At 57.4% G+C, this 22474-nt stretch overlaps 1 protein-coding gene across 1 annotated transcript; it reads left to right on the top strand.

Moving 5' to 3' along the window:
• The first annotated feature begins 1531 nt into the window (after nucleotides 1–1531).
• MCM5 (minichromosome maintenance complex component 5) lies at nucleotides 1532–21494 on the top strand. The gene is made up of 17 exons (XM_034987625.1): nucleotides 1532–1617; nucleotides 1784–1958; nucleotides 3587–3713; nucleotides 3796–3924; nucleotides 6972–7144; nucleotides 9019–9174; nucleotides 10897–11063; nucleotides 11402–11573; nucleotides 12543–12654; nucleotides 13994–14137; nucleotides 14502–14567; nucleotides 14784–14960; nucleotides 15603–15715; nucleotides 16915–17043; nucleotides 18047–18189; nucleotides 20056–20183; nucleotides 21137–21494. The coding sequence occupies exons 2-17, from the start codon at nucleotides 1792–1794 to the stop codon at nucleotides 21236–21238; spliced, it is 2205 nt and encodes a 734-aa protein (XP_034843516.1). The 5' UTR covers nucleotides 1532–1617; nucleotides 1784–1791; the 3' UTR covers nucleotides 21239–21494.
• Nucleotides 21495–22474: the final 980 nt, after the last annotated feature.

Raw genomic sequence — 22474 nt, 5'->3', positions numbered from 1 at the left:
CCTGAGAGGTTCTGAGTCTGGAGACCTGGGGCAGGACTCTGGGATCCTGTTTGTGAAAAGTTCCCTGAGAGATTCCAAAGTGCAGCCAGGCCCAGGAGCCACAGGTTATGAGATTCTGTTTGCCAAGAGCAGGCACTCAAATTGCTGCAGCTCTTCCCACCCTAAGCCTACTTCCCAGCTTTCTGTGAAAGGGATGTCAATGTTCATTACTTGTAGTGATAAAGAAAGGAAAGGAGGGAGGGGAGAGACAGAGAAACAAACCACCTTGATTCTACTAATAGGAAAATGGCCCGATAGTCTGTATTCTATTCACACTAGGGAGAATCAGCTGTTAAATACGATGAGTCGCGCGCCTGGCTGGCTCAGTCCCCAAAGCATGCAACTCTTAATTTCGGGATCCTGAGTTCGAGTCCCACGTTGGGTGTAGAGAATACTAAAAAAATAAAAAAATAGGGGCGCCTGGGTGGCTCAGTCGTTAAGCGTCTGCCTTCGGCTCAGGTCATGATCTCGGGGTCCTGGGATCGAGCCCCGCATCGGGCTCCCTGCTCCGCGGGAAGCCTGCTTCTCCCTCTCCCTCTGCCTGTCTGCCTACTTGTGATCTCTCTCTCTGTCAAATAAATAAATAAAATCTTAAAAAAAAAAAAAAAATAAAATAAAATAAAAAAATCAAAAAATAGAATGAGTTAAGTCTGTTCCGTCCTCAGAGGAACCTCCACGAAGTATTAATAAGAAAAGCAAGTGTCAGATTCATTTGTGTTTTATACACTAAAAATACACGCATTTTACATACTCGGCGTGAATGTTTCCATGACTGTGGCCAAGGGGATAAAGAATTTCCAGTTGTTCCTCTTCGAGAGTGGGGATGGAAAAGAAGGGAAGAGAGATGGAGAACGCTGAGTTTTGCCAAATCTTTCTCTTTTTCAAGCTAGGTTGGGTGTCTGGTCGTGAATTTTCGCAGATTTTAAGCATTGCCAAGTAATGAGAAATCTACAACGAAAAAAGGTATCACCCTTTGGGTCTAAGGAAACATCCTTGAGTCGCAAGGATGGACGATTTCGGGCCCAGAGAGGACTTATTTCTGACTCATCTCCGACGTCGGGAGGGTGTGTGACAGGGAGGGCTGGGCGCAGGGGGCAGCGGGCTCCCGCCGGGAGCGACGACGACTGCTGGAGCCCCCAGGTCTTCCGGGCCCTGGCTCTGCAGGCGGCCATTTTCCCAGAAGACTTGTAAAAAGGCTCGAGGGGTGTACACGGAGAGCCCTCGCGCGCACTCGCCGCCCGGGCCCGGGAGGCTTCCCCGCCGCCATCTTTGCGCCCGCCGCGCCGCCGCTTCCTCCCCGGTCGGAAGTTTCGCGCCAAATTGTCCGGCCTGCAAAATGGAGCCTGGAAGGCGGCCAGGGGCATGACGTCATGCGCCCCGCAGCCAATCCGCTCCGGTGGTCTGCCCGGGAGGCGGTGCTCGCGGGCGCAGAGCGGTCCAATCGCTGGCCGCGGGACCCCGGCGAGCCAATCGGGGCGCAGCGCCTGCGGCGCCCGGACGCGGCGTCTCGTTTTTCCCGCGAAACTCGGCGGCGGAGCGCGGACGTCCTTGTGTGCCTGGACGTGCGGGAGCGGGGAGGTGAGGCCGGCGGGTCTGGCGGGGTGAGGGCCGCGGAGTGTGCAGGCGTCCGCACTTGAGGGCGCAGCAGGGTGGGCAGGGTCTCTCTTCCGGGAGGGCCGGGGTCCCCCCGCCCCGCGTTGGGAGCGAGCCCCCGGCCTGCTCCAGCTGTTTGTCCCCGCGCCAGGCGCAGTCATGTCGGGCTTCGACGACCCCGGCATCTTCTACAGCGACAGCTTCGGGGGGGACACCGCGGCCGACGAGGGGCAGGCCCGCAAATCGCAGCTGCAGAGGCGCTTCAAGGAGTTCCTGCGCCAGTACCGAGTGGGCACCGACCGCACCGGCTTCACCTTCAAATACAGGTGCGGGCTGGGGCGGGCCCGGAGGGAAGGTGGGCATGCACTCGCCCGGGTGAGGAGCAAGCACACCCGGTGCGAACACGCGTCTGCACCCAGAGCCTTCTAGTGTCCTGGAGCACGACGGGGACACGGCGCAGAGAGGTGAAGGAGCCTGTCCTAGGTCTGAGGATTTGGGTCCCAGCCGAAGCTTCATCCTGGCCGCGCCAGTGTGATATTTGGCTTTGTACATTTTATACCTGAAGTTAACTTTTGAGTGGCCACCTGTTGAGTGGGCCCCTAATAACCATCTAGAAGTTCTTGGGCCCTTTGGTTCTTTATCCAGGACTCGCTCTTCACTTCCTCCTTGTTGTTGTCCTGTGTCCTGTCTCTGTGATGCCTCCTGAACTCAAGTTCTCTGCGTGTGCAGAAGGTGAAGATGGTTGTCAGGATTTATTTCACTTACGCGTCCGTTCCAGTCTTGCAACTGCTGTTGATCAGCACCTGCCGTGTGCCAGGCACTGTTCAGGTGCTGGGCTAACCACTGAACCCGCTCTTAGTCATTGTCTAACCTGTGGCATCGTGCCAAATCCTCGTAGGCCCAGCCTCTCTCCCTAGCGCCTTAAAATGCAGAGAAAGGTGAACTTGTGGGTCCAGGCTTGGGCGCGGCCAATTATTAGCTGAATGACTTCCAAGTAACAGACTCTCTGTGTCATCAGTAAATGGACGTCGGCAGTTCTGCCTCCCGTTTATTCATGTACCAGCTGACGTTGGCCATGTGTGTGCCAGGCATTGTGTCTAGGCACTGAGATACGGAGATGAAGAGACTCCGTACTCCTCACTCTTTAGAAGCTCAGAGGTCAGTGAAGCTCCTGAGTCAGTGGGGGCAAGGCATGAGGTCAAGAGATAAATTACAAGGTGACAGTTGCCTCAAAGGAGGAACATGAGGGAGGGCTTCCAGAGGAGCCCAAGTTGACCCTCGGCTGAGAGAAGAGTTTCAGGTGTGGAGGGCATTTCCGATAGGAGCAGTTGCATGTCTGGGTGGAGAGGTATGGGTGGCCTGTTAATAGCAAGGTGCTTTCTGGGCCAGGATGGCCATTTCGTGTGGCCCTGGCACATAAGGTCGGAGGGGATAAGGTCTGAGATGAGTCTGAGGAGAGGCCTCTGGGTAGCATAGGTCAGTGGTCCCTAAGTGTGTTTTGGGACAATAGTCCCATGGGATGCTCTGTAAAAAGTCTATCTGGTGGTTGATAAGACAGACACACTGTTATCTGTGGTCTCCAAGTTTGAGCCTTGTGCTTTGTTAGTCTCTGAGAGAAACTAAAAGGCACCAGGGGGTCCTGCAGGGAAAGAACGGAGTCTCCCAAACTGACCTGTGCACACAGCCCTGTCTTTACGTGTTGAAATCGCCTTCAACCATCTTGTGGACTGTTTCCACGGAGCTGTTTTTGGAGGATGCCTCTATGGGCAGCTGGGAGCCTCCGCAGGGTTATGTCACAGAGTCGCCTGGAACTCGATGTGTGTTTGGGGAGAGGAGTGGGAGTAGTGGTGGCAATGGTGTGGGCAAATTTGGGGTGCAGGTGCACTTCAGCCAGTGTTGATTTCCTCTTCTCTGCACGCTGCCCTGCCCCCACCCTGCTACCTGCCCACACCAGGGATGAGCTCAAGCGCCATTACAATCTGGGGGAGTACTGGGTCGAAGTGGAGATGGAGGACCTGGCCAGCTTCGACGAGGACCTGGCCGACTACTTGTACAAGCAACCGGCCGAGCACTTGCAGCTGGTGAGTGGGACCCCATCCTTGAATCCCCCAGGTTCCTGGTCCTGTTCTGGTCACCAACAGTTGTCGCCTTCCTCTTCTCCAGCTAGAGGAAGCTGCCAAGGAGGTGGCTGATGAGGTGACCCGGCCCCGGCCCACGGGCGAGGAGGTGCTCCAGGACATTCAGGTCATGCTCAAGTCGGATGCCAGCCCGTCCAGCATTCGTAGCCTCAAGGTGGGTCCACTTAGAGGCTGGTCGGAGGGTGACGGTGGCTGCTGCATGGTGTGTAGGAGCTTCAGGCCCCGGCCAGACCTGAGTGCCAGCTGTGTGACCGTGAGCAGCTCACTCAGCCTCTCTGAGCCCGTTTCTTCCCCCTAAAATTAACTCACTGGACAAGTGAGTTCCTCCTGTTGGCAAGGCGTTGAGTCAGGTCATGGAGAAACAATGTTGAACTAAACAACAAGTTCCTGTTCTTGTGAACTTTATATCCTCCCAGGAGGTGTGTGTGGGAGGGAACCTGAGTAAACCAGTGAATGTCACCTGTGATGGTTGTAGATGATCGTTAAGTGCAGTGGAAGAAATTGGGGTCGGGGGGTGGCCCTCTGGGAAAGACAGAGAAGGCTTCCTTGGTGGAGAACCACCTGAGCGAGCAGACAACTGGGAGAGCACCCCAGGGAGGCGGAGGATAGCCCTTGCAAAGCCTGAGGGGCGAGGAGGGCTTGGTTATGTTCAAGGCTGTGTTGAAGAACAGCCAGCGTGGCTAAAGAGTGATTGGGAAGCAGGCGGGGTTGGCAGAGCCAGCTGTCATCCAGGTGTTTGTTTTCTTAAAGGTTTTATTTATTTATTTGAGAGCCAGTGCAAGCGAGCGTGAGCGTGGGGGGGAGGAGCAAGGGAGAGAGACAAGCACACTAGATTCCCCACTCAGCACAGAGCTCGGAGTGGGGCCTGATCATGACCTGATCCTGAGCTGAAAGCAAGAGTCAGTCGTCCAATCGACTGAGCCACCCAGGGGTGCCCCAGGTGTTGATTTGTTTTAATCGACAAATACTAAAGGCTGCTACGCCCCAGGTGCTGGGCTAGACCCTGACTATAAACAGACGGGACTTGCTTCTCACAGAGCTTATGAGGGGAGAACCAGGTAAGGGACATTGTGATGGCTTCAGGAGCCATGTACAGTCATGAAGAAAAGAGAAGAACGAGCTAAACGTGACAATGGCCGAGGGAGGTAGATGGTGGTCAGAAGAGGCCTCTGATGAAGTGATGTTGGAGTGAGTCTGAGTGATGCGTCGTCAGCTGCATGACAGCCCAAGGGAAGAGCATTCCAGGCTCCGGGAGAAGCAGGTGCAAAGGCACTGAGGTACAGACAGTGGCATGCTTCATGGAATAAGAAGCAGCCAGTGTGACCGGACCCCAGTGAGCGTGAGGGTTGGGGGAAGGGGGGAAGAGGCCTGAGGGCCAGGGCCTCTCCAGCCATGGGAAGGAGCTTGGATTCTATAGGAAGCACAGTAGGAAAGCAGCAGATGTTTAAGTAGAATGGGCCGATTCCATCTGCAAACAGTCCCTCTGGCTGCCATGTGGAGAATTGATAAAGTAGCAGGAGAGCAGTGAGCAGGAAGTGATGCTGGTCAGGACGTTAGTGGTTGTCGCGGGGCTCTTGTTAGAATCTAGGCAAGTGATGCGCATGCCTGTGCTCTGCACGCTCCACAGTGGGGCCCGAGTGTCACCCACTGAGCTAATGGCACCTTCTGGTCATGTGTTGCACCCAGAGGGCATGCTGTGGTCTTTGCTTGTGTCCCCACATCCTGCAGCTCTTTTGGGGCCCCTGTCAAGCTGCCTTTGTTTTGCACGATGGCGGGTGGTTCCAGAAGCAGGGCGGTGGGCTCTGGAGCTTGTGAGTTTTATCTGTCTTTCCAGCATGAGGGAGGGGCTCCGTGACGATGTTTGGAATCAAGTTTAGTGTCACGCGTTTGCGTCTCTGTGGAAGTGGCATTGGACCTGCTTTGGGGGGCCAGCTGTTTGGTTAGGGAGCCAAGCCTCAGCTCCCCCCAGGGACACCTTCCTACTCTCAGACTCGTTGGAGGACACAGTGAACGGCCTGTTTCAGCTGATGGGTTTCCTGTGATCTGGGAGGATCCCCCTCTAGAAGGATCACTTGTCGGGATGGCTTGGAGGGGCTGAGGCAACCCCGTCCTTTCCAGCTCGGGATTGTGGAGTGCCAGGATACCTGCAGCTTTGTAGCTTGTGTTCTAAAAAATCATGCTCTGTGGCAGTTCCAACAGTTCTGTGTCCCTGGGTCATGGCAGGCACGTCTGCCCTTAGGTACTGCAGAGGGGGCCAGCCTCCTTCCTTCTCCACCCGCCATGTCCCAGGCTGCATGAACCCGTAGCCTGCCTGTCCCAGAGAAGCCCCTGGGAATGGGAAGAAAGTGATGAAAGGAACTTTTCTTGTGTTTTGTTTTGTCTTATGGAAAATTACACATGGAAATAGAATAGTGTAATGCATCTCATATACCTTCACCTCGGTTTAATGGTTAACGTTTTGCTTTATTTGCTATTTCTTTTTCTTTTTTTTTGGTAAAGTACTTTTTTTTCATTTTTTAAAAGATTTTATGTATTTATAAGAGAGAGAGTATGCGTGCCCACGAATGAGGGAAGGGGCAGAGGGAGAGGGAGAAGCAGACTCTCCCCGTTGAGCGCAGAGCCTGATGTGGGGCTTGATCCCAGGACCCAGAGATAATGACCGGAGCCAAAGTCAGACTCTTAACCGACTGAGCCTCCCAGGCGACCTTGCTAAATTTTAAGTAAATTACAGAAGTGCCACTGTGTCCCTAAATACTTCAGCATGCACTAGAAAAAGATTTTCTAGAAGTGTGGGGTTTTTTTTGTTTTTGTTTTTAAATTAAGTAGGCTCCACGCCCACTGTGGGGCTTGAACTCAAGACCCTGAGATCAAGAGTCACATGCTCTTCAGACTGAGCCAGCCGGGCACCCCAGAAAAAGAGATTTTTATCATAATCTCTGTTGTCCCTGTCTCCCTTTAACCAACCATGCTTTTTTTTTTTTTTTTAAAGATTTTATTTATTTATTTGAGAGAGGGAGAATGAGAGAGAGCACATGAGAGGGGGGAGGGTCAGAGGGAGAAGCAGACTCCCTGCCGAGCAGGGAGCCCGATGCGGGACTCGATCCCGGGACTCCAGGATCATGACCTGAGCCGAAGGCAGTCGCTTAACCAACTGAGCCACCCAGGCGCCCACCAACCATGCTCTTGATGGCTCTGTTGCAGTCGGACATGATGTCGCACCTGGTGAAGATCCCTGGCATCATCATCTCGGCGTCCGGGGTCCGCGCCAAGGCCACCCGCATCTCCATCCAGTGCCGGAGCTGCCGCAACACGCTCAGCAACATCGCCATGCACCCGGGCCTGGAGGGCTACGCCCTGCCTAGGAAGTGCAACACGTGAGTGGGCCTTGCCGGGCCCAGCGGCTGGGGTGGGGGGGGTGACGTCTGGGGGGCGACGGGACGGGGGAGGGCCGGCCTGCAGCAGGGCATGTGTCCCGTGGGAGTGGCACAGGCCCGTGCACTGGGGCTCAGGGCTGGTGTCCTCCATTGGCGAGTTCTGTCCCCACCAGGACTCCCAGACAACCTTTGTGGGGAACCCAGGGTTGGGAGGGAAAAGCAGTCCAGCGGAATGAGTCTGTCTGGAGGCTTGCTGGGGTGGCCGGCCCAGGAACACGGCAAGCTTGTGCATTTACACATTGCCATGGACCACGTTTGCTCTGCAGAGGTGGGGAGTATATGGCCTCTTGGCTCCTAAGACCGAATGTTTGCTCTCTGGCCCCTTAGAGGAAATGAGCTCCACCCTTGATCTGAAGGCCCTGCCCCCTCTCTCAGGCTGCTCCTTGGCCTCTGTGGTCCCCCTCAGCTTCCTGACCTAAATGTTGCAGTGCCCCGGGGCTTAGCTACGCTGCTTTCTTTCTGCACTCACTCCCTGGGTGATCTCGGGCTTTAAAGATGGTCCACATGCAGAGGACGCTCACACATGTGTCTCCCCTGAACTCCAGGGTCGGATCCGGCTGCTGGCTGGCAGCCAGGTATCCCCATGTAGGTGTCCAGTGGACATTGCAGATTTGAACGCACCCCACACGGACCTGACCTCCATCCCACCCCCAGATCTCCCCTTCCACAGACCCTCCCCTGCACCCCAGATGGAAACACCATCTTTTCAGGTGCTCAGGCCCAAATCCTTGGTCTCAGAGTGTTTCTTCCTACTTGCATCTAGACAACTGAGAAGTCCTTTTGGCTCTGCTCCTGAGATTGCACGTAGAGAATCAGGCCCTTTCTCACCACCTGGGCACGTCTGCCTTGCTCCATGCTGTTGTTCTCCCTCACTTGGAGTAGTTGTCCCCCAGTCTCTTCTCCACCCCGCAGCTGGTGGAGAGGACTCTTTGTCCTGCAGGTGACCCAGTCATTTCCATGTCATCCAAAGTCAGGCGCTGTCCTGGCGTGCACGGCCCTCCGTGGTCCTCCTCCCTCTCTCACTGCCTCCCTCCTCTTCCTGCGATCACTGAGCACACTTCTGGCACAGAGCCTTTGAACGTGCTCTTTCCTCTGCCCTCTGCAGTCCTCGGTCTCACTTCCGTCAGCTTTCTCTTATGTCACCTCCCAGAGGTTCCTCCATCTTACACTCGGTGCACGCATACCCTGTCACTCTTCCCCACCCACCCGACAGCATGGGGCACTGCTGTCATTCTGTCACTCAGCCATTTGTTGGCTGGTTTTTTCAGTCTCCCCGGCGGCCCCTGACTAGAATGTGAGCTCTGTAAGAGCAGGGACTTCTGTTGCCCCTGGGTCCCTGGCCTGTGGAACAAGGTCTGGCACGGAGTGAGTGCCCTGCAGTAACACTGCTATGGTAGTTGAACTTGACTTCATTACGTGGAGGTAAAAAGAGGCCTAGACCCTGAGAATGGTCTGTAGGTGCCCAGACCCTCACCACGAGATCCTGGGATTTGAGTGGGGGTTTCGTGAGGTCATTGGTGATTTGGCCCCTCTCCCTGTGGGGACACTGAGACCTCATGGGGGTTGAGAGTGTGACTTGTCTGTGTCCCATAAATTAATGGAGGAGCCAGGCCTGGAGCAGACCTCCCCACTCCTGATCTGGTTCATGGTCCCCCACAGAGCTGCCCTCCTTTTAAGGGCCTTGTTCAGCTTATCCCAGAGACCCTCAACTTGCTGCTGGCCGGATCTTGTCGCCGACTCCTGGGATGGACTCCCTGGGCTTTGGGTTCGCAGGGGAGCTCTGGTGACCCTTTCTCCTCCCCACCCCCGTACAGGGATCAAGCCGGGCGCCCCAAATGCCCACTGGACCCATATTTTATCATGCCTGACAAGTGCAAGTGTGTGGACTTCCAGACTCTCAAGCTGCAGGAGCTGCCTGACGCAGTGCCTCACGGCGAGATGCCCAGACACATGCAGCTCTACTGTGACAGGTGAAGCAGGCAGGGGCCGGGGCTGGGGCTGGGCATCCGCGGGGGCGGGTGGCCCTGGCCGAGGCCCGGTGAGCACGGTGGGAGGAGAGGAAGGCTTGGTCGGTAACACTTGGTTCACTGGAACACCGGTGCTTCCCGTACGTTTCCGCTCGCTCCGTCTTCCCGAAATCAGCAAGGCACGTAGCCCCTGCTGTGCAGTTCCAGAGCCCCCTGGAACTCTTGAGAGGTTGATGGCTTCGTGAGCTTGGAGCCCGGGCCCTACCCGGAGAGTCCCTACAGCTGCAGCTCGGAGAGCCTCTGCTTGTCTGATGCCCCTGCCCCGCCTGTGCCCGGGGCTTTCTGATAACATCGTTCCTTGGATTTTGCTGACCGGTTGGGAAGGAGGAGAGGTGCTCGGCTGGGGTCTGGTCCTCTCATGGCCACGTGGGAGGAAGGCTTGGAGATGTGACCGGGGTGCCGCAGCTGGATGTGCTTGCAGGTGTTCTGTGCTGTGTGTTTTCCTGAGGAGTGGGTCCAGAGCTTTTGTTAGCTTTGTCAGTGACGGTGGAAACGTGGAGGAGCCGGACAGGAGGAAGTTACATGAGCCGGCGAAGGCTCAGTTTCCTCAGCAGTAAAACGGGCGTGATGACCATCCTTAATCTCTAGTTAGGCTGCTGGGAGATGTTAATTGGAAAATGCACGTGTTTCGTACCGGTCTTTAATACGAATTAAGTACTTGATGTTTGTTAGGTTATTCTCCAGGTAGTCTAGTCTAGACGTAAGAGGTGGTATATGGGAAGGGGCTCCTGGGAGGAGGCTCAGTCCTTTAAGTGACCAACTCCTGATTTCGGCTCAGGTCATGACCTCAGGGTCGTGAGATCGAGCCCCGTGTTGGGCTCCGCACTGGGTATGGAGCCTGCTGAAGATACTCTCTTCCCGTCTCCAAAATAAGAAAAACAAAGTGGTGCATGGGAAGGGGCGCCCTAGGATCCTCTCAGGGCTGAAACTGTGACAGTGACGCTCCTTTGTGGGATGTGACTCTGGCATGTAAAGCATGTGTGGTCTGTTTCCTCACTTGATCCCACTATATGAGCAGGTCCGGTTACTCTGTCGCTGCCCCCCGCCTCAAGCTCAGAGAGGTACGGTGACTTCTTTGAGGTCACGCAGCTTCTAAATGGCAGAGTGCAGATGCGTGCACCAGTGTCCCTTCTGTGCCACACTGGTTCTCACTGGAGCGACTTGGAGACTCCTTGTTGCAGTGTCTTAGTTTTGAAAAGAGGACGTGGACGTCCAGAGGCAGGATGTACCCGAGCTCGTGGAGCCCCGAAGAGGCAGAAGTGGTGGTGGGGGGGCCCTTGCAGAGAGGCCAGGGGCCTGAGGAGGAAGGCTTCCCCCGAGTTGGCCAAGGGGAGCCCCGTGGCAAGTCTGGCAGCATATATGGGGATGTGGCTTCTGAAGGCTGGGGTGGCTAGCACCAAGCCTCTCCTGGGGCCCCAACCGGCAAAACAAAAGAGCCCTTGAGGGCAGGGAAGGGTCAGGCCACCACCATGAGCAAGGGTGCTGAGCACCATCCTGTAGGCAGCTGAGCCATGCATGCTTGGAGGGGGGCCCTGAGGGATGGAGAGATCTGGAGTACAAATGCTAAGGTGGACTGTGAGTGTGACAGTGTGGGTGAGAGGGTCAGGGATTCGCTGTCCCCCCCCAGGCTCTCACTTTGTTTCTCCCTCCTCCCTGTCTCTTCAGGTATCTGTGTGACAGGGTTGTCCCTGGGAATAGGGTCACCGTCATGGGCATCTACTCCATCAAGAAGTTTGGCCTGACCTCCAGCAGGGGCCGTGACAGGGTGGGTGTGGGCATCCGGAGCTCCTACATCCGTGTCCTGGGCATCCAGGTGGACACAGATGGCTCTGGTGAGTTGGCTTTGGGGCCCGGCTGTGCTGTACCCTGGGCTGAGCCCCTGCCGTCTCTCTCTGGGATTATGGTCAGGCCTCCTGGTCTCCCTGTCCCCACCCTTCCCAGTGGTCCCTGAGGGCCTCTACAATCTGGCCCTCCAGCTCCTCACACCCCCCTTCCCCTCACTCCCTGGATGGTGAGCACAGGCCCACTCCTGGCAGGGAGACCTGGGCTCTGTCTCCTCAGGCTTATGCCGTCTGGGCTCTGAGGCCCTGCCTTGCAGGGAGCCCTGACCTGGCTGGGCAGGGTCTTCCTCACACAGCACTCACGTGCCCTCCCTCCCTGGCCCACCCAGGCCGCAGCTTTGCCGGGGCCGTGACCCCTCAGGAAGAGGAGGAGTTCCGACGCCTGGCCGCCCTCCCCAATGTCTACGAGGTCATCTCCAAAAGCATCGCTCCATCCATCTTCGGGGGCACAGACATGAAGAAGGCCATCGCCTGCCTGCTGTTTGGGGGTTCCCGAAAGAGGTGGGGTTCCAGTCCCACCAGATCTGGGGTGGGGGGTGACTTGGCCCATAGGAGGATGGCCGCCGATGGTCAGGACTTGAATGTTCTTCTCATTTTCCCTCAGCCTTGCCTGCTACTTCCAAGTCCTTTCCCCTACTCTGAGGCTTGCTGTCAGCCGGCTAGTGGCTAATCCATGCTCTCCTACCCGGAGGGATCCCCTCACCCGAACTAGGGGTGGATGGGGGAGGGGGGCCAGCAGCTGCAGTGGGGAGAGCTCTGGGCTTGGAGACTGGAGACCAGAGATTAAATCTCTGCCACTTTTTCCTGTGTGACCTTGGGCGAGAGACACTCCCTCTCTGGACCCAAGTTTCCATGGGAACAGGGCAGGTGAGAACCTGGTCCTCGCAGGACAGCCCATGTTGTGTTGAAACGAGAAAGTAGTAGAGCTAGGGAAGATAACGTTACTAGTAGCTACCACATACTGGGCCTCACTGTGCACCTGGCCTTCTTGCACGCGCTTTCGTGTGTGACACCCAGCCAGCCCTCACAGTCACCCTCAGAGGAAGGTCTGACCAAGTCCACTTTGGAGGTGAGGAAGTTGAGGCATGGAGAGCGAAAGGGACTTGCTGAGAGGCACATCAGTGGGGCCAGGATCCTGCCCGTCTGGTGCCGGTCGCACTGTGCTGTGCACGGGCTGCTGGGGGCCCCCCCTCTCCTTTCCAGCCACAAGGGCTATCTGATCAGACCCTTAGCGTGTGTGCCCCGGCCCTGAGTGCCATGTTCTTGGCTGTCCCTGGCCTGGAGGCAAGTTCTCTCCTCCATCGTTACCATGGGTGCAGCTGGGGACACGGCTGTGAACGAGGGTCTCAGCTCAGAGCCCCTGCCTGCCTGCGGCACCAAGGCTTGTGATGCGGGTTGTGGGGCCCACTGCCAGCCCTCCCTATGACCGGCCTGAGTCCCAGCCTGGCCCACCTGCCTGTCCTCCTCCAGGCTCCCCGATGGACTCACCCGCCGAGGAGACATCAACCTGCTGATGCTGGGGGACCCGGGCACAGCCAAGTCCCAGCTGCTAAAGTTTGTGGAGAAGTGTTCCCCCATAGGGGTGAGTGCCTGGGGACATGCCGCTCCGCTCGGCTGCCCCCTTAGGAGGGCAGGCTGCAGCCCAGGCTACCTGGTCCCTGGGCTTTCCGTGGTGGGCCGGCTCACCAGAGTCTCTTCCTCGTTCTTGGCTGCGGGTCAGGAGGGCACAGAGAGGAGGAAGGGGACCAACAGGTGTGGGGTGGTTTGGGGCGGTGGGTGGAGTGCGGCCCAAAAGGCGGTGTGGGCTTTGGGTCTCAGCCTGGCCAGTAGCTAGCTGGCTGCCGGCCTTGAGCGGGTTGCCTCATCTCCCTGAGACTCCGTTTATCCACCTGCTAAATCATGACATCGGTCAGCACCTGAAGATCAAGGACCAGGCACTGCTTGCAGCGCATTGCTTTGGTTTACTGGCCTAACGTTCCGCTCACTGTGCGGTGGGTGCCGTGACCCCTTTAAATAAAGGAGGAAACTGGGGTACAGAATAGCTCAGTCTTGCCCAGGGTCCCACAGCGAGTAAGTGCAAGCACAGGGATTTGACCCCGAGTGTGTGGTTGGTGGGGTCCTCTGTGCAGTGATCGGTGGGCCTGGGGGCTCAGAGTGGGGCAAAGATGACCCAGCAGGACAGGGCTGTGTCGGGGGAGGTGTGGTCGGGGGGATCAGAAGTGCCAGGTGTTCATGCCATAGCCGCGTGAGAGAGACCCACGGGTGCTGCTATATGGGCCATGGGGGTGGTGTCCCGTTTTCTGGCTGCCCTGGTTAAAAACTAAAAGGAGCAGATGAAATTAATTATAATATTTTATCTGAGGTGTTACTGTTTTAGCCTATAGGTTAATAGAACACCACGGCATGCTTTACGTTGTCTTTCTCGAAGCGCTGTTGAAGGCGTGTGTGTTCTACACTCTAAGGCCACCACCACAACTTCCTCACCTCCAACTTCCTCACCCACTTGCCAGGGTGGCGGCTTGTGGTGCGTGGGTCTGTACAAAGACGACAAGGGACTGGGAGGGGGACGCTTCTCCTTAGGAGTCAGGAGTCCCCATCCCGGCCCTCAGGCCTCCTGGAAGTGTGGCATTCCTCTCCTCTGGGCCGCAGTTTGCTCATCTGAGAGCGGGCCCGAGCGCTGCTTCACAGGGCTGTGGTAGGGCTCAGCTGACCGTGGACGTGGACGCCCCCTGGGGGAGAACCTCCAGGCCAGACCGGTGCCCAGGGCGGCCTTCCCACCCGAAGGGAGGAGCACGGGTTCTATTCTGGGCTCGGCAGCCAGCTTTGATGCGTGACCTTGGGCAAGCCACATCAGTCTGGGCCCTTGACTCACTGGAGCTGGGTGATGTCCTGATGCCACCCTCCCCTCCCCCATCCCCCAGGTGTACACCTCTGGGAAAGGCAGCAGTGCGGCCGGCCTGACAGCCTCAGTGATGAGGGACCCCTCGTCCCGGAACTTCATCATGGAAGGCGGAGCCATGGTCCTGGCTGATGGGGGGGTCGTCTGTATTGACGAGTTTGACAAGGTGGGTCTGACGGTGAGGTGGTGGCCGAAAGGTGGGTGGCACCTTGTGGTCATGGGGCCGGAGGTGTGGCCTCCTGGGCTGGGACAGCAGAAACTACCTCTGACTTGGAGACTGGTGTTCGGTCCTGGGCCTGTTATTAGAGGGAAGTAGTTGAACCTCTTTGAGCCTCAGTTTCCCTATCTGGAGAGGGGAGAGGAGAGCCAAGCCCACCTGGCTCACTGTCACCAGGGTGAGAGGCCACCTGATTCCTGCCATGGGCCAGGCGTAGAGTCGGGACTTGGGACCAGTCGCTACTGTAGGTCTCCGGCTGCCCAGCTCTCCCGCCCCCTTGCCCAGGCCTCACAGACGTTTCTGCCCCACACAGATGCGGGAAGACGACCGAGTGGCGATCCACGAGGCCATGGAGCAGCAGACCATCTCTATAGCCAAGGTGCGCGGCTGCCGTCCGGCCTGGCCCGGCCACGTGGAGGGTGCTGGCCCGGGGCCGCGATCGGGCCCTGGGCTGGGCCTGGTTTGCCCCGGTCTCTGCTGGCTGCAGCAGCCGGCCTGTGCGAGCGTGTGCATGGGAGAGACTCGTGTGTACGTGGGAGACACGCGTGCCCAGGGTCTCATCTCTCTTGTCTGCTCCCCTCTCTCTGCCTCTCAGGCTGGGATCACCACCACCCTCAACTCCCGCTGCTCCGTCCTGGCTGCCGCCAACTCGGTGTTCGGTCGCTGGGATGAGACGAAGGGGGAGGACAACATCGACTTTATGCCCACCATCTTGTCCCGCTTTGACATGATCTTCATCGTCAAGGACGAGCACAATGAAGAGAGGGATGTGGTGCGTCTGGAGCTGGCTGGGGCTGCGGGAGCCAGGCCCACAGTTCTGGGGGAGGGTAAACAAGGGGCTTGGCCCTAAGTCCTGCCCGTCAGACTTGCCTGTAAGCAGGCAGCCCAGGGCGGGGTGGGGAGGGGGGCGGCTGCGGCCTGCAGGGAACGCTGGACTAGGGGTCCAGAGTCCTGCCTCCTGCCGGGGCTGTGCTGTGCAGTTGGGTAAATCATTCTCTCCCTGGGCCTCAGCGCCTTGTATACGAAACAGGGGAGTTGACCTTTGCAAGTGGTAGAACCCCAGCTCTGGTCAGAACGTCTCTGGAAGGAACAGAATGGCTTATGTAATGGGCAAGCCTAGAGGTGTGAGGCCCACCTGGATCCGGGGCTCGATGGCCCCAGAGCTCTCTGTTTCTGCCCCTCCGCTCTGCCTCCCTTGCTGGAGACCTATTCTCAGGTAGCTGATCTCCTTATGGCGGCAGATAAGGCCCTGGCAGCTGTGGGATTTTGTCTAATCAGCTCATAGCTCACAAGGAAAGGGGCCTCCTCCTTTCCATGAGTTCTCACCCTCCCTCCCTGCCTGTGCAACTTCTGTGTTGGGACCTATGCTCAGGAGGGCCTACGGGCTGACCCAGTGTCCCCTCTGCGCCCCCAGATGCTGGCCAAACACGTCATCACTCTGCACGTGAGTGCACTGACCCAGACCCAGGCCGTGGAGGGTGAGGTCGACCTGGCCAAGCTGAAGAAGTTCATTGCCTACTGCCGAGTGTGAGTCCTGGACGCGGGCCCCGTGGGAGTGGGGTGGCTCAGCTCTCCTGGGGGAGAGAACCCTGAAGCCTGGGCCTGCCTCTCACACAGGGTGCCTGAGATGAGGCGCTGCTTACAGTTTCAGCTCGGCTCCTTTGTGATCTTGCACAGGTTGCTCTGTGGCTCTTGGGCTCCGTTTCCCCATTTGCTAAAACAAGGGTGTGGGAACTAGAAGGTCTCGCCGACCCCCGGGACTCTCCCATGCAGGGAGACACTGCAGTGCGGACAGTGTGGCTGCAGGCTCTGGGTAGCGTCCGCCCCCACTGTGTGACCTGGGCCAAGTCGGGTGACCCCTGAGCCTCGCTTTCCCTGGACTGGTGTGGCCTGGGGTTTTCCTGAGGACTGCACAGATGATTGAGAGCTTGGCAGAGCCCTGCACGGAGGAAACATTCAGGAAATGGCAGCTGCGACTTCTAGTCTTTTTTGTGTGTGTGAGTGCGACTTCTAGTCTTGTTTAGCTCACACATTGCCGATAACAGTAACCATGCGTATGGTCACCGTTCTGTGCCAGGCATTCCTCTGAGTGTTTCACGTGTAACTGAGCTTTCGCCCTGTCCCGAAGCCTTTGAGGGTGCTGTAGTGAGCCATTCTACAGGTGGGGCTGAGGCAGAGAAGTGGAGGGAAAGAAAGGTTAAGTGACTCGTCCAAGGTCCTAAGTGGGAGGGAGCAGAGCCAGGATTTGAACCCAGGGACCCGGCCCCAGAGGCCGCGCTGTTAGCCCCAGCGCCGAGAGCCTGCACGCGCCCTCAGCTGTCTCTTGTTGGAGGTGGACACTGAGGGCAGGGAATCTTTGAGAACCCCCCCAGTGGGAAGTGAGGCGCTGTATTCAGGTGGGTTCTGAACTCACCCCCTCCTTTGGGGTCCCGAGCAGTGCGCTGTCCAGCAGTCCTGGGTCCTCGTCCTGGTTCTGAATCTTTAGGGCTCTGTCCTCAGGGGCTTGGCCCCAGCTGTGTCTCACCCCACCTTGATGCCAGGTCCTGGGCGGCCTTGGGGAGTTGACTCCCTCCTTCCGGCCTCTGTCTTCCCATCCTCAGGATGAGGGTGGGATTAGGTGATCTCAACATTCCCCTTAATGAGTGACTGTCACTGGCTGGGGGACACGGTGGGTGCCCCCAGATTCCTTCCTGGCCTCATGACAGCTGCCCCCCACCGTCCTGCAGGAAGTGTGGCCCCCGGCTGTCGGCAGAGGCTGCAGAGAAACTGAAGAACCGGTACATTATCATGCGAAGCGGAGCCCGTCAGCATGAGCGGGACATCGACCGCCGTTCCAACATCCCCATCACCGTGCGGTGAGCAGGCGCAGGAGGGCCGGACCCAGGCAGGCTGGATGGGCCTCAGTTTACAAAGCAGGGTGTGCCTAGCAAGCCCTGGGCCAGGCTCCCTTGCTGACCACAGTGTAGGCCCGTAGTATGGGCTGTTGGCCAGGGAGGCTTTTGGGAGTTTATATAAACAGTGGCCTCTCTGATTATATGTACGTCTTGGCTTGTTTTAAGGTTGAGAAAACCTGGAACCCTGTTTTGTGACTTTTGTCTGGCTTCCCTCATTGCAGGGAAGCCTGAGGGTGAGGGAAGGGTCCAGTCATGGGAGTTACGAGACCTGGCTCCTAGACTCTGGCCTGTTGTGTGACAGCAGGGAAATTGCTTCCTTCTTGGGACCTGCTTTCATAGTTCTTAAACTCCTCTTCTTGTGAGTTTATACAGTAGAGTATAGCGATTAGGAGCTTGGACCTACCTGGGCTGCATCCTGCTGCCAGCGCTGATGAGTTAGAAGTGAGTTTGGCTGTATGTAATGGAAAACCCAAATAAAGAAGAGTAAACAAATTGGAAGTTTCTTTCTCTCTTAGGGAATCTTCGAGGGTGGGTGGTCCAGGACTGGTGTGATGGCTCCTCAGAGTCATTGGCAACTCGGGCTCGTCCTCATAGTCCCAGATGGCTGCTGGAACGTCAGCCCTCACCTCTGTATTCCAGGTGACAGGAGAGGAAGGAGAAGAAGGGCCTATCTTTTCAGGACATTTCCTGAAATCCCCACAAAATGTTTGAACTTAGAACTTCTCGGCCACACCTTAGTCACATAGACGCACCTAGATGTAGGAGAGGCTGGGAAGTGTGTTATAGCTGGGTGCCACGTGCTGGAGTCAAAATCGGTTCCATTACTGAAGAGGAAAGGGAGACAGGTCATGGGGACCGCAGGCAGTCTCCCGGTGGCCTTCCTACGTTGGGCAGGCACCTCCCTGACAGTAGCGCGGGTCGGGGGCGGGGAGTGAGCTGAGGCCACCCCGTCGCTCCCGTGCAGGCAGCTGGAGGCCGTCGTGCGCATCGCAGAGGCCCTCAGCAAGATGAAGCTGCAGCCCTTCGCCACGGAGGCCGACGTGGAAGAGGCTCTGCGGCTCTTCCAGGTGTCCACGCTGGACGCTGCCATGTCCGGCACTCTGTCAGGTGAGCAGACACAGGGGCACGGGCCTAGGGTCCCGGCTCGGGGCCGGGCGGCATCCTGGGGGCCTGGAGCATTGGTTGCTCCTGTGCGGTTGCCCAGCGTCTCTGAGCTTCCTCTTGGCGGTCAGCCACCCTTCCCCGTTCTGCCCCCAGCCGTTTTCCTCCCAGATGAGAAGCAGCAGCTTCTCTTCCAGACCCTTGAACACAACCGTCTGGACCCTGTTAATCGTTAAGGATTGTAATTTTGTCATTGTCTGAGAACGCTAGCACTCTGCTTGTGACCTCATAACCATTTTGAGCGCTTCCAAAGCTCTTTCCCTCATTTGACTTCCAGCTGCCTTCCAGAAGCCAGCTGGGCACTTAGAAATAAGATGGACACTCAGAGGCCTTTTTGTGGTGCCAGGATGGCCGTTTGCTTAGCTAGAATGCAGCTCTCGACCCGTAGGCCAGTGTCGGTCAAACTGCTGTCAGTCCCGCTACCTGCTTCAGGCTCAGCCTTCCAACAGATTTTTCTGGAGCACTGACTGTGTGCCAGGCTCTCCTGGGATAGATCCATTCCTTCACCCGGTGGGGTGTGGTATTTGCCAGACGCTGTTCCAGGTGTTGGGGTGTAAGAGGGAATAGATCTCCCAAGTCCCTGCCTTGTGGGCCTCTCATTCTAAGTGGGGGGAGAGAGAGCAAAGGCAGATTGATCAGGTTCAGGCAGTCAAAAGTTCGGGGGGCGGATTCTGGCAGGCCAGGTGTGTTGGAGGAGGATTGGATGCCTCCGCATCAGGGGGTTGGTCAGGACGGCCTCACTGCGGAGGGGACATAGAGGCAGTGGTGTGAAATGAGGACATAAGGCTCTGTGTGTGTGTGTGTGTGGGGGTGGGGGATGTAGAGAACCTTCTAGGTAGAGGGAAGGCTCAGTGCCATGCCTCCAAGGAGGGGGCAGTCTTGGCAGGTGCGAGGGCCAGTGTGGCTGGTACCTTGGGTGGTGAGAGGGATCACCCCCTTGGCGAAGATTGTCTCTGCCCAGGAGGGGATTTCTGTCCTGTGAGACATTTGCCAACGGAGAGCTCTCTGGGATGCTGATGCATGGAGGTCAGGTGTGATTTGGGACAGTGGAATTTGAGTTGGGCCTTGTAGGCTGTGTAGGACTTTGCCTTGCAGACCCCTTTCAACCTGGAGCCTTGAAGTCCGTCCTAGTGGCTTCACTGACTATGCCCCACCCTCTCCTTAGCTGAAACCCCAAGGTATCTATCTGTAGGCCTTGGTCACCCTGTATCAGTAGTTGGAAGTCAGGAGCCTCCTGCTGGCCCGGGCTCCCTGGGGCGCCTTGCCTCCCTCCTGTGTCACAGGGGGCTTCAGCTGTCTGAGATCTGCTTCTCCTGGAACTTTGTCCCTGCTGCCTGACCGGCCAGAGACATGTGTTCCCACAAGTCAGCTCCTGTCCCTCCTCAGAGCCCTCTACTGGCTGCTCCCCCAGAATCAAAGCAAAACCCGTGCCATGGCCTAGGGGTCCCCAGGAGCTGACCCCTGACCCCTGGTCTGGCCACGTCCCTAGCCCCTGGACTGGGTTTTGAACGAAGTCAGGTTTCTGCCTCCCTGCCTTTGCACCTGCTTTTCCCTCTGCCTAGAGCATCCTTTCGCACAGGTGTGCCTCGTCCCCTGGCTTCAGGGCTCTGCTGAGCCATCTGCTCAGGCCTGTGCTATCCCCCACATGTTCCCCTTCTTTGAGCTGTTTCTTCTTCTTTTTTTTTTTAAGTTTTTCTTCTGAGTCCTCTTTCTTGGCTTAGGGGCCTTGTCTCTGCAGGCCTCTGCCCCACCACGGGCAGACTGAGATCCGTGGCACCCCGTTCCCACCCAGCTGTCTCTCTCTGCCCACAGGGGTGGAGGGCTTTACCAGCCAGGAGGACCAGGAGCTGCTGAGCCGCATCGAGAAGCAGCTTAAGCGCCGCTTTGCCATCGGCTCCCAGGTGTCCGAGCACAGCATCATCCAGGACTTCACCAAGCAGGTAGGCCTTCCCTGGGGCCTGGAAGCGGGGCCGGGGGGCGTCTCCTGCTTACTTCCGTAGCCTGCTTCCCACCTCCCCAACAGCCGTGTCCTGTGGCTCAATAGACAGGCCTGGGATGGGGACAGGGCAGCTGTTTCTTGTCCTGGACCTGTTCCTGTCATTCGTTCCCTAGGGACTGCTTCAGTCTGGGGAGGGGGCACTTATCTGTCCCATTAGGGGAGAGGACAGGGGGCTGGCGTTCTGGTAGAACCACAGTCGGGCTCCCCGAGCCCTTCCCATCGATTCCTTCCCCCCACTGCCTGGCTTTTATGGGGCTGGGGGCGGGGGCAGAGCCAGGAGAGTGAGCCGTCCAGCTCCTGGAGGACAATGCTCTTGACCCCAGAGAGAGAGGAGTGGGGCTTTCTAGATGCTGTGGAGAACTGCTTCTGTCTTTAAAAGCACAGGAACAGTCCACCAGTTTCTGGTTTCAGTTCCTCTTCATGTACGTCATCTTGCTTCAGTCTTTAGAGCACTTTTGGGCAGTAGGTGGGACTACGCCCATTCTGTAGGCGAGCAGACCGAGGCTTAGAGAAGTGTAGGGTGTCAGGAACTTGGGTTCTGGAGTCAGGTGGACTCCGTTGAAGTCCCAGCTCTGCCACTTAATTGCTGTGTGACTTTGAGCAAGTGACTTCGCCTCTCTGCGCCTCAGCTCCTCCCCTGTAACATGGGAGTAATCAGCAGACTAGCCGCACAGGAAGGGAGTGAGTTGATGTACAGAACAGTGCCTGGCATGTTGTAGGTGCTAAGGACGTGGGAGCTCTTCTTAGGAAGGACGGAGACGGGTGTGAAGGCCTTTCCTAAACCAGAATGTTCTCTGGGAGCAGGGAGGATAGGAGAGCGCAGAGGGTGAACCAGTGGGGTGTTCTGGGGTCCCCTCGGGAGGCACGCTCCCACATCTGGCCTTGTGTCCGTAGAAATACCCGGAGCATGCCATCCACAAGGTCCTGCAGCTCATGCTACGACGGGGCGAGATCCAGCATCGTATGCAGCGCAAGGTCCTCTACCGCCTCAAGTGAGCCCCCGTGGCCCCACGGACTTGCCCAGGCCTCCTGCGCGTCACCCCCCCCACCCCCCCGGGGACGTCGCTGTCTTCGCCACCGGCGTCTTGAACTGCCCCCTGCGCTCCACCCCCCCCCAGTGCAGGGGCCCCAGCTGCCCCCCAGGAAGGCACTTTCTGCCTGCCTCGCTGCCTCTGGGCATCTGCTCCTGGCGCAGGGCCAGGAGATGTGCTTTGGAAGACTGTGGAACTAATAAAGCCGTGGTGTGTGTGCACGCTGTGGGCTCTGCGCTGGGGAGCCTGTGGCTGCCCCCGTCTTGCCGTCCCCGTAGAGCAGGTGTGGGCGAAGGACCAGCCCTGCAGCCGGCCTGAACGGGCTTTTGACCTGCGTCTGCCACTCGGGCTCTTGGGTGAGGCTTTTACGTTCTGGGCTCCGCGTTCTTGAACCGGTCTGTGGGGCCGGTGCGGCCAGTTTCTGGCCTCCGGCAGTGGCGACATTACCAGCGGGCCCAGCCCATGTGCACGTGCCCCGGAGAGCGCGGAGGGCTGGCGGCCCCCGCTGTGCCTCAGCGGCCTGGGGGGGAGGTGGGGCACGTGGATTTGCCTCCAACTGGCCAAGTCACCAGACCTTCCTGTGCCTCAGTGTCCTGATCCGTGAAGGGATGCCGCCCCTGCTTTGCAGGGTTGTGGTTAGGGTGAGTGGCAGCAAAGTGCCCAGGAAGGGACGGGGCAGTGTGGTGAGACTCCAGTGGCCTTTGGGATTTGGGGACATGCATTCCCCCTAGGCCTTAGAGCAAAGTCAGTAAGAGTGAAGGTTCTGGGATTCTGTGGACCGGTTTTCTTCCCGTTGGGCTACCCACAGCTCTGTGGCCTTGGTTCTGGCACTCGACTTCTCTGGGCCTGAGGATATGCCTTAATTTGTTTTGCCATTTCCTTTTTTTTTTTGGTCTAGTTAACATCGGTCACCACAGTTGTTTTTTTTCTCTTGTGATGGGAACTTTTAAATCTCTCTTAGCAACTTTCCAATGTTCAGTACAGTATTATGAACCAAAGTCACCACGTGGGGTGTTTCATCCCCACGGCTGACGTATTTTATAGCAAGTGTGCACCTTTTGACCCCCTTCACCCATTTTGCCCACTCCCCACCCCCACCTCTGGCAACCACCCATGTGTTGTCTGTGTCTGTTGAGGGGTTTTTCTCTCTTTTTTTTTAAGATTCCATATGTAAGTGAGATCATACGATATTTTTCTTTCT

This window comes from Mirounga leonina, unplaced genomic scaffold, assembly GCF_011800145.1.
Source record: "Mirounga leonina isolate KUSES-001 unplaced genomic scaffold, KU_Mleo_1.0 Mir_418, whole genome shotgun sequence".
NCBI classification, from domain to species: domain Eukaryota; kingdom Metazoa; phylum Chordata; class Mammalia; order Carnivora; family Phocidae; genus Mirounga; species Mirounga leonina.
This window is presented reverse-complemented; position numbering and strand designations above follow the sequence as displayed.

Excerpts from the sequence above, each read along its gene's own strand:
- MCM5 (XM_034987625.1), top strand. The coding sequence starts at position 1,792 with ATGTCGGGCTTCGACGACCCCGGCATCTTCTACAGCGACAGCTTCGGG. Across the intron at positions 3,925-6,971 it reads CCAGCATTCGTAGCCTCAAG|TCGGACATGATGTCGCACCT; the intron begins GTGGGTCCACTT and ends GCTCTGTTGCAG. Across the intron at positions 11,064-11,401 it reads GGTGGACACAGATGGCTCTG|GCCGCAGCTTTGCCGGGGCC; the intron begins GTGAGTTGGCTT and ends TGGCCCACCCAG.